The sequence below is a fragment of the Lathyrus oleraceus genome, chromosome 7 (assembly GCF_024323335.1).
Source record: "Lathyrus oleraceus cultivar Zhongwan6 chromosome 7, CAAS_Psat_ZW6_1.0, whole genome shotgun sequence".
In the NCBI taxonomy this organism is placed as follows: Eukaryota; Viridiplantae; Streptophyta; class Magnoliopsida; order Fabales; family Fabaceae; genus Lathyrus; species Lathyrus oleraceus.
The window spans coordinates 482496102-482510851 of NC_066585.1; the positions used below are offsets into that span (position 1 = coordinate 482496102).

Consider the following 14750-nt stretch of genomic DNA (forward strand, 5'->3'; position numbering starts at 1 on the left):
ATGGAAAAACCTCTAACGAAAAAGTTTTAGATCTTTTCAAGATGATCAATGTAGACTTAAATTGTGCATCATTTGGATTTTTCATGAGAAAGTTATGGGCACTTGAAGTTGGGCATTTTTCAAATTCAATGACTTAGGTCCAAAGTGACGTATAATATTTTGTATTATCACATGTGTTTCTTTTAGGATTATGAAATTTTGTCCAACATTACATTTGAAGTAGACATCTTAAAATTTCAAATTCAATTAGTATCACCTCAAAATCATAAAAATTCAGGAAGTTAGGTCCTTGGGAAGTTGACCCAAAATTAGGGTTTCAGTCAAAATGACCTATAATGTTTTGAAATTAATGATGATCTTAAAAGTTTCAAATATATTTTTGATGAACATTAAAGTTTTATATATGGTTCTTAATAACATTTTTTCTCTTGGGGTCATCTTCATTTGACAAACACATCAAAAATTGTATCTCAGTGATCTTCAGTTTAGTCAAATGACTTGACTGGTCAACTTCTCAAGGCCAAACTTCAAATCTTGATGAATGAATGACTGATGAACCTCACATAGGCTCACATATGCATAAAATAATTAATGAAAGAACTTCCCTTGATTAAATTTGATCATAGGTTGAGGTTGCTTCATGAGCAAGACACAGTTGAAGCACAATTGAATTAGGGTTTCCTTGGGAAACAATCCTCAAGCCCTTTGGGTTATCTTGATCAAATTGGAAAATTGAGATACTTGGGAGACATATATGATGATTAGGAACTTTGTGGACCATTGTCATGCTTTCTCATCCTCATATAGCCCCTTCATTGAGCTTAGGAGCCCCCTAGGAGCATGGGAGCACATGATCACTTGAGCTTCAAACCAAAAAGAGTTAGTGACATATTTTTGTGCTTTTGGTTAGTAAACAAATAAGAAAATCAATAATATATAATACAAGCATGCTTGGTGGTCTCAAACCACTCACACAAGTCTCACCCCTAGGGTTAAGGAGCCACACATGATATGATCCTTGAGGCAATGCATTGAGCAAATGATATGATTCCATGAGGGATCTTAGGGTCAAAATTATGGTCTTACACCAACGTTTCTCATCAATAACAACATAAAAACAAAACTCGTGCTTCTCTCGACATAAGCTGTCAAATCAACCTTTTCAATATAGGACAAACAATTAGTTTTTTCAAAAGTTATAAATATAAGAATTGAGAATTTAAATAGAACCCAATATTGAGAAGGAAATAATTTAATCTTTGATATGCATTAAGAGAAAAACATATCATTTTCCCTTGGAGTAATTAGAAATAAAACCTCCCACAATGCTAATGAATCCAAAAGTGATCTTTTGTAAGAGGAATTATAGCAAATGTGTGAATATATGGCTTCCTTACAGGGCTTTAAGGATATTTGGATAGAAGTTGGTTAAAATCGGCTTTAAGGATATTCGGTTTTAAAAAAATTTGCTATAAATAAAATTATCAGGACGAGTCGTGTACTAAATCATTTTTTAAGACGTTTCGTCGTACCGCCAATAATTATGATGTAGTTGAGTTTCGACGATGTCTCCAGGATAAAACAGTCAGTTCAAATTTATGATTATCACTTGTACGGTAATGAATCGTTCAAAAAAATACACTTTCAGATGGTGTTGAAACCACTTCAGTATCTAAAAATAATTCAATCGTAAAAGGTGTAAAAAGACACTCGGAAAAAAATAGAATAGAAATAATATACGAAGGTGAAGAGAATAAGAGGGAGAAGACAGATTCTGAAATGTTCGGGAATCTAGAGTGAATTGCAAATGAGTTGATGAATTCTATTTATAGACAAAAGAGTCAACTGAATGGAACGAAAAGCGTGGAAGGAAGTTGAAAACTTTAGACCCATTGCTCACTGTTTTAGCTTGGTTTGGTGGTGTGTCCAACCCATTTGATCAAGTTAAAATATATGTACACCCGTCATATTTGTGTTCCCTCCTCTTATGTGAGACTAAAATGAATCCTTTCAAATTTACTTTCATATTAGTTCTTACGGAAAAAGATCCTCTCCTGCATTTTTGCTGCTGCCATCTCTCCTGTGTGATATCAGACCCTTGGATTTAAATTTAATGATTACTCTTTCTTCTATCATTTTTCTCTCTCCTATCATAAGATCAATTTAAGGGTTTGGATTGTAGGAGAATGATGAGCAGGAGACACAAACGGGAGAGGATCCAGGTCCTAGTTCTTACATGTGTTTATTTATTGTCCATTTAATATTAATAAATCATTTCAATTCCCATCCTAAATGTTCATCATTCTAAGATTTCCAACATATTTCCGATTTGTTAAATTCTACCAAAGATGAGTTCTTAGACCTGCCGAGTATCCCAAGTTCTTAACCAAATAACTTGATATGAATAAACAATAACAATATTCTAATATGGTATTATGGGTTATGATGCTTACTCATTTTAAATTATGCAGGAAAGAAAAAATGACGTACCACGCCATGCACATAAACAACAAGTCTCTACCTTACTTGTAGTTAAGATGTTTCCTGAGTTGAAACCATTTTGTGCACCTTGTATGGCTGCTCCTTCGCGCATTGAAGGAACGGTAGATTTTGAAATTGCAGCCATAATGCATAGGCCCTATTGTGGATACTCTATGAGAACAGAGATAATGATATCTTTGACTATTCCAACCATCTCTGCATTTTAAAACCAATGTGTAAGCTGTTTAAATGGTAACAATGTGTTTTTATGAGACAATGTATTTTACTCATCTCTCTTCTAATATGTACAATAAAATTTATTTTAAAAATAAACACAAAGAATAGAAATTATAAACTATTGGCAGCATATTTATTTCAACTAAATCATAATAACTGATCAATCTTCTACCTATAGATCATAACTGAGATCAGGGGTGCCACTGCCGAAGTCGAGCAGCGAATAATTTCTTCTCCAATGAAGCATATAGGGCATATGTACTATAAAAAAAACCTGCACCATTTGCACAGATGAACAAGGTACAATCAGTGGCGGAGTCAGATAAAAAAATTTGGGATAGCCGCTAACGTAAAATAAAGATTATAAATAAAATGTAAATAGTATTTTAAATAAAACATTAAAGGTAAAATAAATACAAAGTTAATTACTAAAAATTTAAATTACATGACTTAAAAATACCTTAAAGTAATGCTTTACGCGTTCCGAGTGACTTGAAATCGTTAATAATTGACTCCGAACTAATGCTTGCACTAATCTCCCTTTCAATATATACTGTCATGCTATCTCCAAGAAACCCATCATCCATCTTGTTTCTCAACTTAGTCTTAATAATTTTCATTGCTGAAAAAGACCTCTCAGTTGTGGCTGTAGAAACGGGAAGAGTCATGATAAGACGAAGTAGTCTATCAATCAAGAAGTAAGTTTCAGCCTGTCCAGATGCAACCAAACATGAACATAGTTCTTGAATAGTTGATAAATTATTCAAGTTTGATGCTTGACGAGCAACAAATAGAAAATGTTGGTGTTGAAATTGCAAATTATTCTTCTCTTGATCACTAAAATCCATAATATAATATTTTTCAACTAAAGAACAAATAGTATCAATGCTAAAAGCTTTATATCCGTCCTTAGGAGATAAAGAACAAGAAAGAGTTAACAAATCCATTGCATGCTCACTGAATCTGCTATTCAACTCTTATAATTGTTTGTCAATGGTAGTGAAAAAGATTTCAACTTTAAAGTAATGTTGAATTGTGACTTGATTCTCTTCAAGACGAGAGCGTCCAAATCTTGTTGTTGAATGAACATCATTAAGATCAGGAATCTCAATACCATGCTTTTCACAAAAAGATACCACTTTAGTAAACAATATATCCCAACCATTTTCTCTCAAACCTTGAATAAGATGTTTTGTTGAATGAACCAAGTTCATAGCATTAACTACATCTTTTTTTTTGTAAGGCTTGACAAAGCATATCTGTTATTCCCATGATTTCTTTCATCAAGTGAAAAATAAATATAAAATCAAATGCCTTCAAGTAATTGCAACAACTATCTGCATCCCCACGTGTAGCATAACTCCCTCTATCTTTTGCAAATTTTTTTAAAACTAAACAAGTTGCTTCATACATGTTTGTCAAGCTAGAAATTGAATCGTAATGTGATCCCCAACGAGTATCTCCAGCTCGTTTCAATGTACCAACTTGATTTGCACCTTTACCAGCTACAATCTCATCAATCTCTAACAAATAAACAATTTCTTCTAATTGGGCAGCTTGTAACTCATCATGACGCTTTGTAGAAGAACAAACAACATTCACAATAAAGATTAGCTTCTCAAAAAATTTATGAACAGGTTTGACTTCTCTTGATGATGTAACTAATGCAAGTTGCAATCGATGAGAAAAACAATGAACATAGTATGCATAAGGACAATCCTTCATAAAGAGGGATTGTAAACCATTCCATTCTTCTCTCATATTTCTAGCACCATCATACCCTTGGCTATGTCAAGAAAGTATATCACGTATTGCTTCCTTAAGAGTTAAAGATTTGGTGTCTTTAACATGGGCGACATCAAAAAATCTATCTTGTATTAAACCAACTTTATCAACAAATCTTAATACAAGAGCCACTTGTTCCTTTTTTTGACTCATCACGAGCTTCATCAACAAAGATACAAAATTTGGAATCACCAATTTCCTCACGAATACTCTTTTTCACCCTACTAGAAAGAATTTGCAAGAGCTCTTTTTTAATTTGATGTGAAGTATACTTACAATTTTGTGGAGCATTTTCCAACACAACTTTTGCAACTTCACCATTGTAGGATGCTAAAAGTTTCAATAACTCAAGAAAGTTACCTTGATTTCTTGATTTGCTACTTTCGTCGTGACTCCTAAAAGCACAAGCTTGTAGTGTTAACCAACGAACAATGTCAATTGAAGTCTTGAGTCGTAACTGATTATTCATTCTTTGACTTGAACTTTGCACTTGAATAACATTTCTAATATGACCATCTTGATTCAACAAGTCTTGACAAGCTTTCATTGCATTGTTGTGTGATGAGCAAGGATCCTTCCCTATGTGTTTAAGAAAGGAACAATGTTTTCCATTCCTAACTTTCTTCCAATTTCTAAAACTCATAGAAATAAAGACGAGTGATCCGGGACGTCCACTTAGTCTTTTGCTAAAAAGGTAACATGGTAAGCAATATGCGGCATCTTTAGATAGTGAATATTCTAACCATGATGGAAATATGCTAAACCAAGTATGTTGAAACCTTCTCGGATGATCCTCGTTACCGGATAAAGGATAGTTTTCTAAATGAATTTGATATGGACCCCATTTTAGATAAGCTCTTCGTATTGCATCCACTTGATTTGGTGGATATTGCCAAATCAGAGGACGCTTTCCAGGATCGCGTTCCAAAGAATTTTCAAAACCATGATGCTCTTCAATTGTTGGATTCTCAAGAACTGTTTCAGATTCGGATGTCGAGATTATAATTTCTTCATCTCTCTCTTCTCTTTCAATTTCACATGCTTTCCTTTTGAAAAAAGAATCAATTTTCCTATTATTCATCTTTACTCTTCCTATAATATCATATCAGATCCAAAAATCAATTTAGAGAACATAAAAATTAAAAGAGAAAAAATTAATAAACTTAATTAATCAACTTTAATCCGTTTTCAAATACCGGTAACTTCAGTATTAGAAATTAGCAGCAACAATAATTAAATAAACCTTATTGCAGTGTATAACTATATTTGTAAATTACAGTGTTATGAATTGACTTAATAAACCCCATATAGATTATTTTAACACATCAAGAAAAAAGAACCCTAAAAATCTCAAAAACACAAATCAAGCAATCACTTTAATTTGTTAATTTTTATAAAAGAAGAATGAATAAAGTTTTTTACCTGTTAGATGCTGATCACTTTAATTTGTTAACTCTTTCGTGTACCGTACAATATTTCACATTTCAAATTTAGATATGAAGTTCATTTTAAATAGAAAGCGTACACCACCAATTGCTTTTGGTTCATATCAAATAAATTTACATGGTCCAAGTGAAAGGCTTTATGAAATTGAAAATTGGAAAAAAGATCATTGTCCATGCTTTCTAAAAGAACACTTCTAAAATTTATGTTGACCGTATCATTAAGATTTCTACATGTTTGGTTAATAACTTGACCATATTAGTAGTATTCAAAGCTTGGAACCTAATGAACTTATAGTTTTTTATTTGAATCAAAGTTTGGTATATAATGGCATGCACAATAATTGAAAAATTTAAAAGTCTATCTCATGTCATAAATAGGCCAAGAGGGGTTAAAGGTTCTACGGTGTAACACCCCAAAATTTGCCCTCCTCATTCATGCATTCATTTTTAGGTCATTTAACATTTCATATTGCATTTCATCATGTCAACCAGAATCAGATCCAAGAAGCTTGAACATCATCCAAGACACTTTGTGGGTTCTATCCGGGTGATCAGTCAACACAAGGGAAAGACTTGAGTTACTTCCAACAGGTTCAAATGGGGTCTATTCATCATTAGGAACGTTAATCTTGAAGGAGCAAAAGTCTGTTCATGAGTTGCCGTGCCCGCTGGGCGAGCAGAATGGTTCGCCTAGCGAATCTGAACTGTCATGCTCGCTAAGCGAGCAGATCCTTCGCTAGGCGAAGCCCACGCGTTTTGAGGAAAATAACAGAAAGTCATGGGCTTGAGTTGCCCTCATTTGAGCCCACCAAGCCACGAAAATCAGGTTATAAATTCAGAATTCCATTGAGCCAAACCCTATTCTATTCCTATTTACCCTGGCAGAAGAGAAAAGCTAACAGAATTCAGAGCAGCCTCCAGACAGCTCTGAAAAGTTCACTCTGACTCACACACTTTTCCACCTCCGTCTCATGCAAACCCTAACATTGCTTTGCAAACCCAGCCATGCCATTCATTTTTAATCGATCTCTCTAATCAGGTTTGCCTTTATTCCCATTACTCTATGCTTTCAATTTGAATTCTCTGAATGTATGAGGTATTGTTAGGTTTTGTCCACGGGTTTAGATATGCATGAATGTATAAAACAATACTTTAAATGTTTAATCACTTAATCTCTGAAATGGAAACCACGGGGTTTGGGGTTTCTGAGATCGTGCTGTTATCCATGAAGAACCCAAAACCCGTAGGCGCTCGCTAGGCGAGCACGTAGCGAAGCTTCGCTAAGCTTTCGCTAGGCGAAGCAGCAGCGATCGCGACAGCAGTTGTTTTTTTCGGTCTGCTCTAATCTGTTTGTGTTCGTCATGGTATTGTTTTCTCTTGATTCCATCCTGTTACTCTAACCTGTTTGTTGAGTTTTTGTGAGGGCTCAGATGACTTTAGAAGAGATGGCTTGCTCGGTATTCCACTTTATTTGTGGGATACCACCTGGAGGTTTATTCCGATTACCTGTACTGACTCACTTTCTTTGATGGTGCTAGCTTGAGGGATCTTCGGGTTTCTTATGTCGTTAGTTGCTATTACTTCGGATTTTTATCTGTGCGGTAAATCTCTTGTTCCCTTTATTTTCCCCGCATTTTACCGCTTTCTTAGCTGGAAGACCTCGATAGGAGGCAATGTCTTTGTGTGTTTATTTTTGTGCCTAAAGACCTCCAAGAAGAGGCACCAGTGCTAAAGACCTCCATGAAGAGGCAATTGACGGATAAAAGGTATTAGTAGTCAATCCCCCGTTATTCATTGCTTCGTTCTTTAAGATCACACTACGTGTCGATGCTTCAGAACAAAAGCCCAAGATCTTTTGTTCGGTCAGTCAGTGGAGAGGGTTCCGTCTTTCTGAACCCTCACGCCTTGTCATGAGCTCGCCCTGTCCAGGGTTAAGAGCTATGAGGTCTTATCCTCATTACCCTTTTGATCTGCTCGCCCTGACGTTCAGTGTCAGTGGTTAAGAGCCCATTTGATTACCCTCCCATGGCTTGTCTGTCGAGGTTGATATGACCCCTCTTGACTAAAGCCCTACCCATGTGTGTTTGAGCCCCCTTGTTGGCATGTTTAATTTATGCATGTTTGTTTTGTATGGTGTGATCGTCTCCCCATAGGATTGCTAGGCTTAGGATAGTCTCTCGTTTGCATGACAATTAAGGTAGCGTGGTTCCTTCGTCTAGGACTGCCTTTTTGCATGAGCCTTCCAAAAACACAAAACCAACTCATTGATTTTTCTTCTCCTAAGAACACGTTTACTCCTTCTACTACAGGCGAGTAAGTCTCCAAAGGTCGAGCATCCAGTAGATTGCGTAGTAACGGCGTTCGCCAAAAACACAACCCTTAACCCGTAGTTGGCCGAACTACGACTTGCTCTGATTCTCATCCCAAATGAGATACGTAGGCATAAGACGCGACGTCTTACCGAGTACACATCCCCTTAACCCATAGGTAGCCGAGCTACGAAGACTCTGATTCTCATATTCATATGGGATACGTATGCAGTGGATGCGACATCCGTGCGAGTCATTTTCTTTTGACCCCCCTTTTAGTAAATAGTACGTTAGATACACCCACACCCTTTAGACAAGACCAACAAGAGTGGATCCCGTAGAGTACTACAGATGCGTAGGGGTGCTAATACCTTCCCTTCGCATAATCGACTCCCAAACCCAAGATTTGGTTGCGAGACCTTACCTTTTCCTTTCCTTTTCCCGGGTTTACTTCGAGCGTTTCCTTTCCCTCCTTTGGGATAAATAACGCACGGTGGCGACTCTTCTGTCTTTTCCTTCTTCGTCGGTTGTTTTTTTCGCACTCCTATTTTTTTAGGCTGGGACAGCTAGCGACTCTGCTGGGGACCCGGTTTCCCTAAACGAGTCCCTCCTAGCTTTTGTAGGTTACTTGTTTGTTGGGTGTTTATTTCTTTCGTACAGTTGTTTATTTTTCAGCACTTGTGTACATATCATCGCTGTGTCTGTTGGCTCTGTTGGTTTGTTTGTTTGTGGGAGTGGGATGTTCTATGTGAGATAGGCCCAATACACAGGCCTAAGTGCACTTAGGATTAGCGTGGTTTCACATGCCCTCACGTTCCGTCTCGGTCCGATGTTGGAATATGAAAACATAATTCAGATGTGGATCTTTCTAGAGAATTCTGTGCTGTGGATCTCTTACAGTGCTAGAGCCATCTGGGAGAACCGTTAAGTCTGGATGACCTTTAGGATGACCTTTACCTTACTTTCATGGGAACTTGGCTGAGACACTCCTCTTATAGTGGTAATGCCAAACCAGAAACGGTAGACGTATTATTACTATTCGTCCTGAGAGTCCGTGATATCAATGTCTCTACCCTTTAGCCTCCGCATGTGAGCTGGGTGGGTTGTCTACAGGTGTGCAGGAACCCTTGACCTCATCATACCCTGATATCTGATACCTGGTACCTGATTCTCATAGTTCTATTTCCTGGATTCGAACTTCTGACACTGGTTTTATTTGTGGATCTGAACCTTTAAACCTGCATACTTGGACTGCCGACTTTTGAGGACTTCTTCACAGAGAACAGCCAGTGGTTCAGTATAGTTGGCCGGAACCGGTCACATGTCCTTTGCATTGCATAACATTATCTGCATATTTGCATCCAACATCTCATGCTTATTCATTTGCAGGGTATTCCCTTTCTCGGTTTGGTTTGGCTGATATGTGCTTATTATGGAGGCTCCCAGGAAGAGTAATGTGACCTATCATTTCTTCGATACTAAGATCGGCCCATTGCGTCAGATAAAAGCTTTGATTACTCCTGACCATGTGGGTTTATTCTGGGATACTTATGGCAACATCTTGCCTATGGTTGAAGACTTGGATGCTTCTCAGAGGATTTTGATACATACTTGCTTGCAGTTTTATGACCCTCAGTTGCGTTGCTTCACTTTTCAGGATTTCCAGTTGGCTCCTTTATTGGAAGAGTATGATATGATCTTGGGTGTTCCTCTACAGCATTGTGTCCCTTTCAACTCCGATATACCTCCTCCAGAGCATAAGGATATTGCTAAGGCTCTTCATCTGGAAGTGTTTGTTGTGAAGGAAAATCTCTCTTCTAAGGGAGGTCTGTCTGGTTTTCATCTGGATTTTATGGTAGGCAAAGCCGAAGAGTGTGTTGCTCAAGACAATTGGGAGGATGTGTGTGCTCTGTTAGCATTGAGTGTCTATGGTATTATACTATTCGCCGATGAACCGAAGTTCGTGAGTATGAGTGTTATTCATATCTTTCTGCTAAAGAACCCGGTTCCCACCCTTCTTGGTGATTTCTATTTTTCGGTGCACAATAAGAATGAGAAGAGACAAGGGAGATTGGTCAGATGTTGCGCTCCATTGTTCCATAAGTGGCTCGTGGGGCACTTGCCAAATGACGATGCTTTTCTGAATCTGCATCAAGCCAGGAATTGGGCTAGAAGGTTGGTTGTCTTGACTGCTAAAGACATCAGATGGTGTAATCAGAATACCAAGGGTGGCAATTTTGTGGTTAGCTGTGGGAAATACCCTAATGTGCCATTGTTGGGTATGAAGGGTTGTATCAACTATAACCTGATTCTTTTGAGAAGACAATTAGGGTATGCCTTGACTCACACTCCTAAGGATCAAGATCTGGTGGAATATTTCTACTTCCCAATGCAAGATAATCTAGAATTGGTTAAGCAAGTTGTTGGAGCTTGGAGGAATATTCAGACTAAAGGTGCTACTGTCTACGGAAAATGTAACACCATCTCTTCTTCCCAGTATGATAGTTGGTTGCGAGAAAGAGCTCGGATTACTCTTCTACCTTTGTCCATGGGAGAACCATCTGATCCGGTTATTGTTGAGTATGTCAGCATGGTTGAGTACAACAGTTTGAAGCAAGAAAAGGGAAAAGCCGATAAGCTGAATGCGAAGCTGAGCGAAGGCCTCAGGAAAACTTTGTGTGCTAAGAAAGAAGCTGAGAGAGAAGTTCAAAGATTGAATGAGCTGCAAAGACAAAGCAATGAGAGGATTGCTGAAGATGCTGATTATATCCGTAAAGTCTGTTCAGGTGAAGATATACTGAAGAAAGCTTGCAAGGTTGCTAAGGAGCAGTTAGGAAGAGCTGAATATAGGCTTATGGAGCGCCAGCAAAGGTGGGAAAAATTGTCTGATCGCCGGAGACAGGTTGAGATAGAAATCAGAGCAGAAAATGAGCGGTTGAAGAGTAGGGAGAATGAGCAGCATGAAGCACTTCGATTGGCTGAACAAGAGATCGTCGAACTAAAGATTCGAGCAGGGGTCAAGAGAACAAAAGAACAAGACAAGTACAGGAAATTGGAAGAGGCGGTCAAAACGAGGAATTTGTTGATTCAAGGCCTTACAGAACACCCTAATGACCCGGTTACAGAGGCGCTTCTTAAGGAAGTTCGAGAAGACTCGTTTGGGCTAGATGTTTGATTCCTTTTGTTTTTGTAGAGTTCACCATCAGGATTGTTGATGGGTTCTTATTTCTTTGTTCGTCGCTCTCCGCACAGCTTGTATTTTGACTATGGAACCTTTCGGATGTTTCATTCTCTTTAGTTATTTCGTCTGTGACCAAAGCTTCTTATCACCTCTCCTCGGTATTGTTATTTGCACACGTTGTTTTGGAAGGTCAAACCGGAATTGAGAAGAAGGGCCTTAAAATTGAATAAGCAGCACATCGCATACCATGCATATTAACCCTTGTCTGTTTTGCAGGTGTCACCGCAGTGTCTAATGTTTGTTCCCTGTTTCATGCATTATTGGTCCCAAACGAGTCCACGGGTACCCGACCAAGGAAAATCGTCCGCAACTAGCGATGGACCAGGTACAGAAAGAGCTGGTTGATATGCGTGAAAGGATGGATCAGTTCATGACTTTGATGACTGGTATGGCAGAAGTCCAGGAAAAGCTGAGGGAATTGGTTGAGCAACCAAGGCCCGATCCAGAGGTGGAGATACCAAATGCTGAGGGAAACCCCGGTAACCCTGGGAACGCTGATAACCCTGTGAACACTAGTAACGCGGGTAACGCGAATGCTGATGGAAACCCGGGTAATGTTGGCAACACGGGGAATGTTGGAAATGGTATTGGCGGAAGGTACAATGTGAATCAAGGAATTCGTATTAACGGGTGCCCCGTTACTGAAGATTATCAGTATGATCAATTCTCTTTGCACGACGAAGCCCACGAGACCACTCGCCGTATGGGTGAGCTTGCTGAGAAGCTCAAATCTTTGGAGTCTCAAAATTCCTTAGGTTTTGATGTCACAAATCTTGGTTTGGTTCAGGGGGTGAGGATTCCTCACAAGTTCAAACCCCCTACTTTTGAGAAATACAACGGGGCTTCTTGCCCACGCACTCATCTCCAATCTTATTTGGGAAGGTTGGGAGCTCACACGGAAGATGAAAAGTTGTGGATGTACTATTTTGAAGACAGTCTAACTGGAGCTTCTCGTGAATGGTATTCTCATTTGTCTCGTACTACCATCAAGAGCTGGAAAGACTTGGCAGAGGCTTTTGTCAAGCAATATCAATACAACTTGGACATGGCTCCAAATCGGACCTTGTTGCAAGGAATGTCTCAGACTACCAAGGAGACCTTTAGAGAATATGCTCAGCGGTGGAGACAAATTGTTGCGTCCGTCCAACCCCCTATGTCTAAAAGGGAGATGGCGGACATGTTCATGAACACTCTTCAAGGAAATTATATTGAGAGGTTGGCTGCTTGCCCGTCAATCAGCTTTGCAGAGATAGTAATTGCGGGAGAAAGAATCGAGAGTCTATTGAAGATGGGCCGAATTCAAGACAATAGTGCTTCCAGCTCATCAGGTCCCAAGAAACCGTTTGTTGGTAACGGTCAGCGAAGAAGAGAAGGCGAGACAAGCGTTGTGTATGCCGGCAGAGGAAGGGGAAGAGGACGCCTTAATTATTATCAAGATCAAGTGGCCGCATTCACTATTCCAACACCTGTTCCTCAACAGCAACAACAACCGCAGTATCATCCGCAACAGCAACCCAGGTACAACAATCAACAACAATAAGGTAATCCGGGTCAGCAGAGGCACTATCAACAACGTCCAAGGCAGACGGGCCGGGTCATTGAGCCAATCCCAATGCCTTATTTTGTATTACTCCCCAGGCTGATTGACCTGAATCTGGTTACGTTAAGAACCCTGGCCCCACCAATCGATCCCAATAATTTGCCTAAAGGTTATGATGTTGTAGCGGGGTATTCGTTACCATTAGAGATATTGACTAAATCCAAGGTAAATCATACAAGTCGAGTCGCCACCGCACTTCTATTTATCCAAAGGAATGGTTAGAAAGCGAACAAAAACCTAAAAGTTTTATTGAATCAAAAACTAGTAAAAATGTCAGAGATCTGGGTAAGGGGGTTGGTTATGCAATGGGAAGGTATTAGGCAACCAAAACATCCTAGGTACTCCTAGGGAGCCCTTTTCACATTTGTTGCAAAGGTTGTTGTTTTTGTGAAAATTTATATGTGCAAACATGATTGAAGGGATGAGAAAAACGTGTATGTTTATCTAATGTACTACTTACTAAAAGAAGGGTCAAAAGAAAATGACTCACACGGACGTTGCATCCACTGCATACGTATCTCATCTGAATCTGAGAATCAGAGTCTTCGTAGCTCAGCTACCTAGGATTAAAGAGGAGTGTGCTTGCTAAGACATCGTGTCTTATGCCTACGTATCTCATTTGGGATGAAAATCAGAGCAAAACGTAGTTCGACTAACTACGGGGTTAAGGGTTTTGGGCGAACGACGTTACTACGCAATCTACCGGATGCTCGACCTTTGGAGACTTACTCGCCTGTAGTAGAAGGAGTAAACGTGTTCTATGGAGAAGAAAAATCAATGAATTTGTTTGCGCTTTAGGAACGCTCAGGCAAAAGGGAAGTCCTAGACGAAGGAACCTGCATAAAGTAAACACACAAAACATTGCCTCCTATCAAGGTCTTCCAGCTAAGAAAGCGGTAAAAATACAGGAAAATGTAAAAGTACCACACGGATAAAGATCTGAAGTAACAGTAATTAACGGAACAAGGAACCCAGAGATCTCTCAAGCTGGCACCATCAAAGAAAGTGAGTCAGTACAGGTAATCGGAATAAACCTCCAGGTGGTATCCCACAAATAAAGTGGAACACCAGGCAAACCATCTCTGCAAGAGTCATATGAGCCCTCACAAAAGAAAACTCAACAAACAGGTTAGAGAAACAAGATAGGGTAATCAAGAGTTGCCCCCAAATCAAAATGTAACCACATGAATCATGCCATTAAAATTCACAACAAGCTCACAAAAAGCAGCCAAGGGTAGGAGGCTTAAACCTCTTGTCAAACACATGCATCAAAAGGGTATCAAATTCACCCATAATACCTCATACATTCAGAGCATTCAAATTAAAAGCATAAAGTAATGGGAATAAGGCAAACCTGAGTGGAGAGATCAATGAAATTGAATTGCCCGGTTGGGTTTGCAAAGCAATCTGAGGGTTTATATGAAAGGGAATTGGTTCTTTGCCGATGAGTTCCCTTCAGTCTCTGGAGGTTGCTCTGAACTCTGTTAGCTCTTCTCTCACTATCTTTTTCCCTGCCGGAGTAATAGGAATAGAATAGCTTTTTGTTTCACTGAAACTCTGAATTTATAACCTGATTTTTGTGGACCTGTGGGCTCAAATGAGAGATGCCCAAGTCCAAAAAAAATCTGTTATATTTTATTTATTTATTTATT

At 38.9% G+C, this 14750-nt stretch overlaps 1 protein-coding gene across 1 annotated transcript; it reads left to right on the plus strand.

Moving 5' to 3' along the window:
* Window positions 1-9689: 9689 nt before the first annotated feature.
* Window positions 9690-11432, plus strand: LOC127104464 (uncharacterized). The gene has a single exon (XM_051041644.1). The coding sequence runs from the start codon at window positions 9690-9692 to the stop codon at window positions 11430-11432; it is 1743 nt and encodes a 580-aa protein (XP_050897601.1).
* The last annotated feature ends 3318 nt before the right edge of the window (window positions 11433-14750 follow it).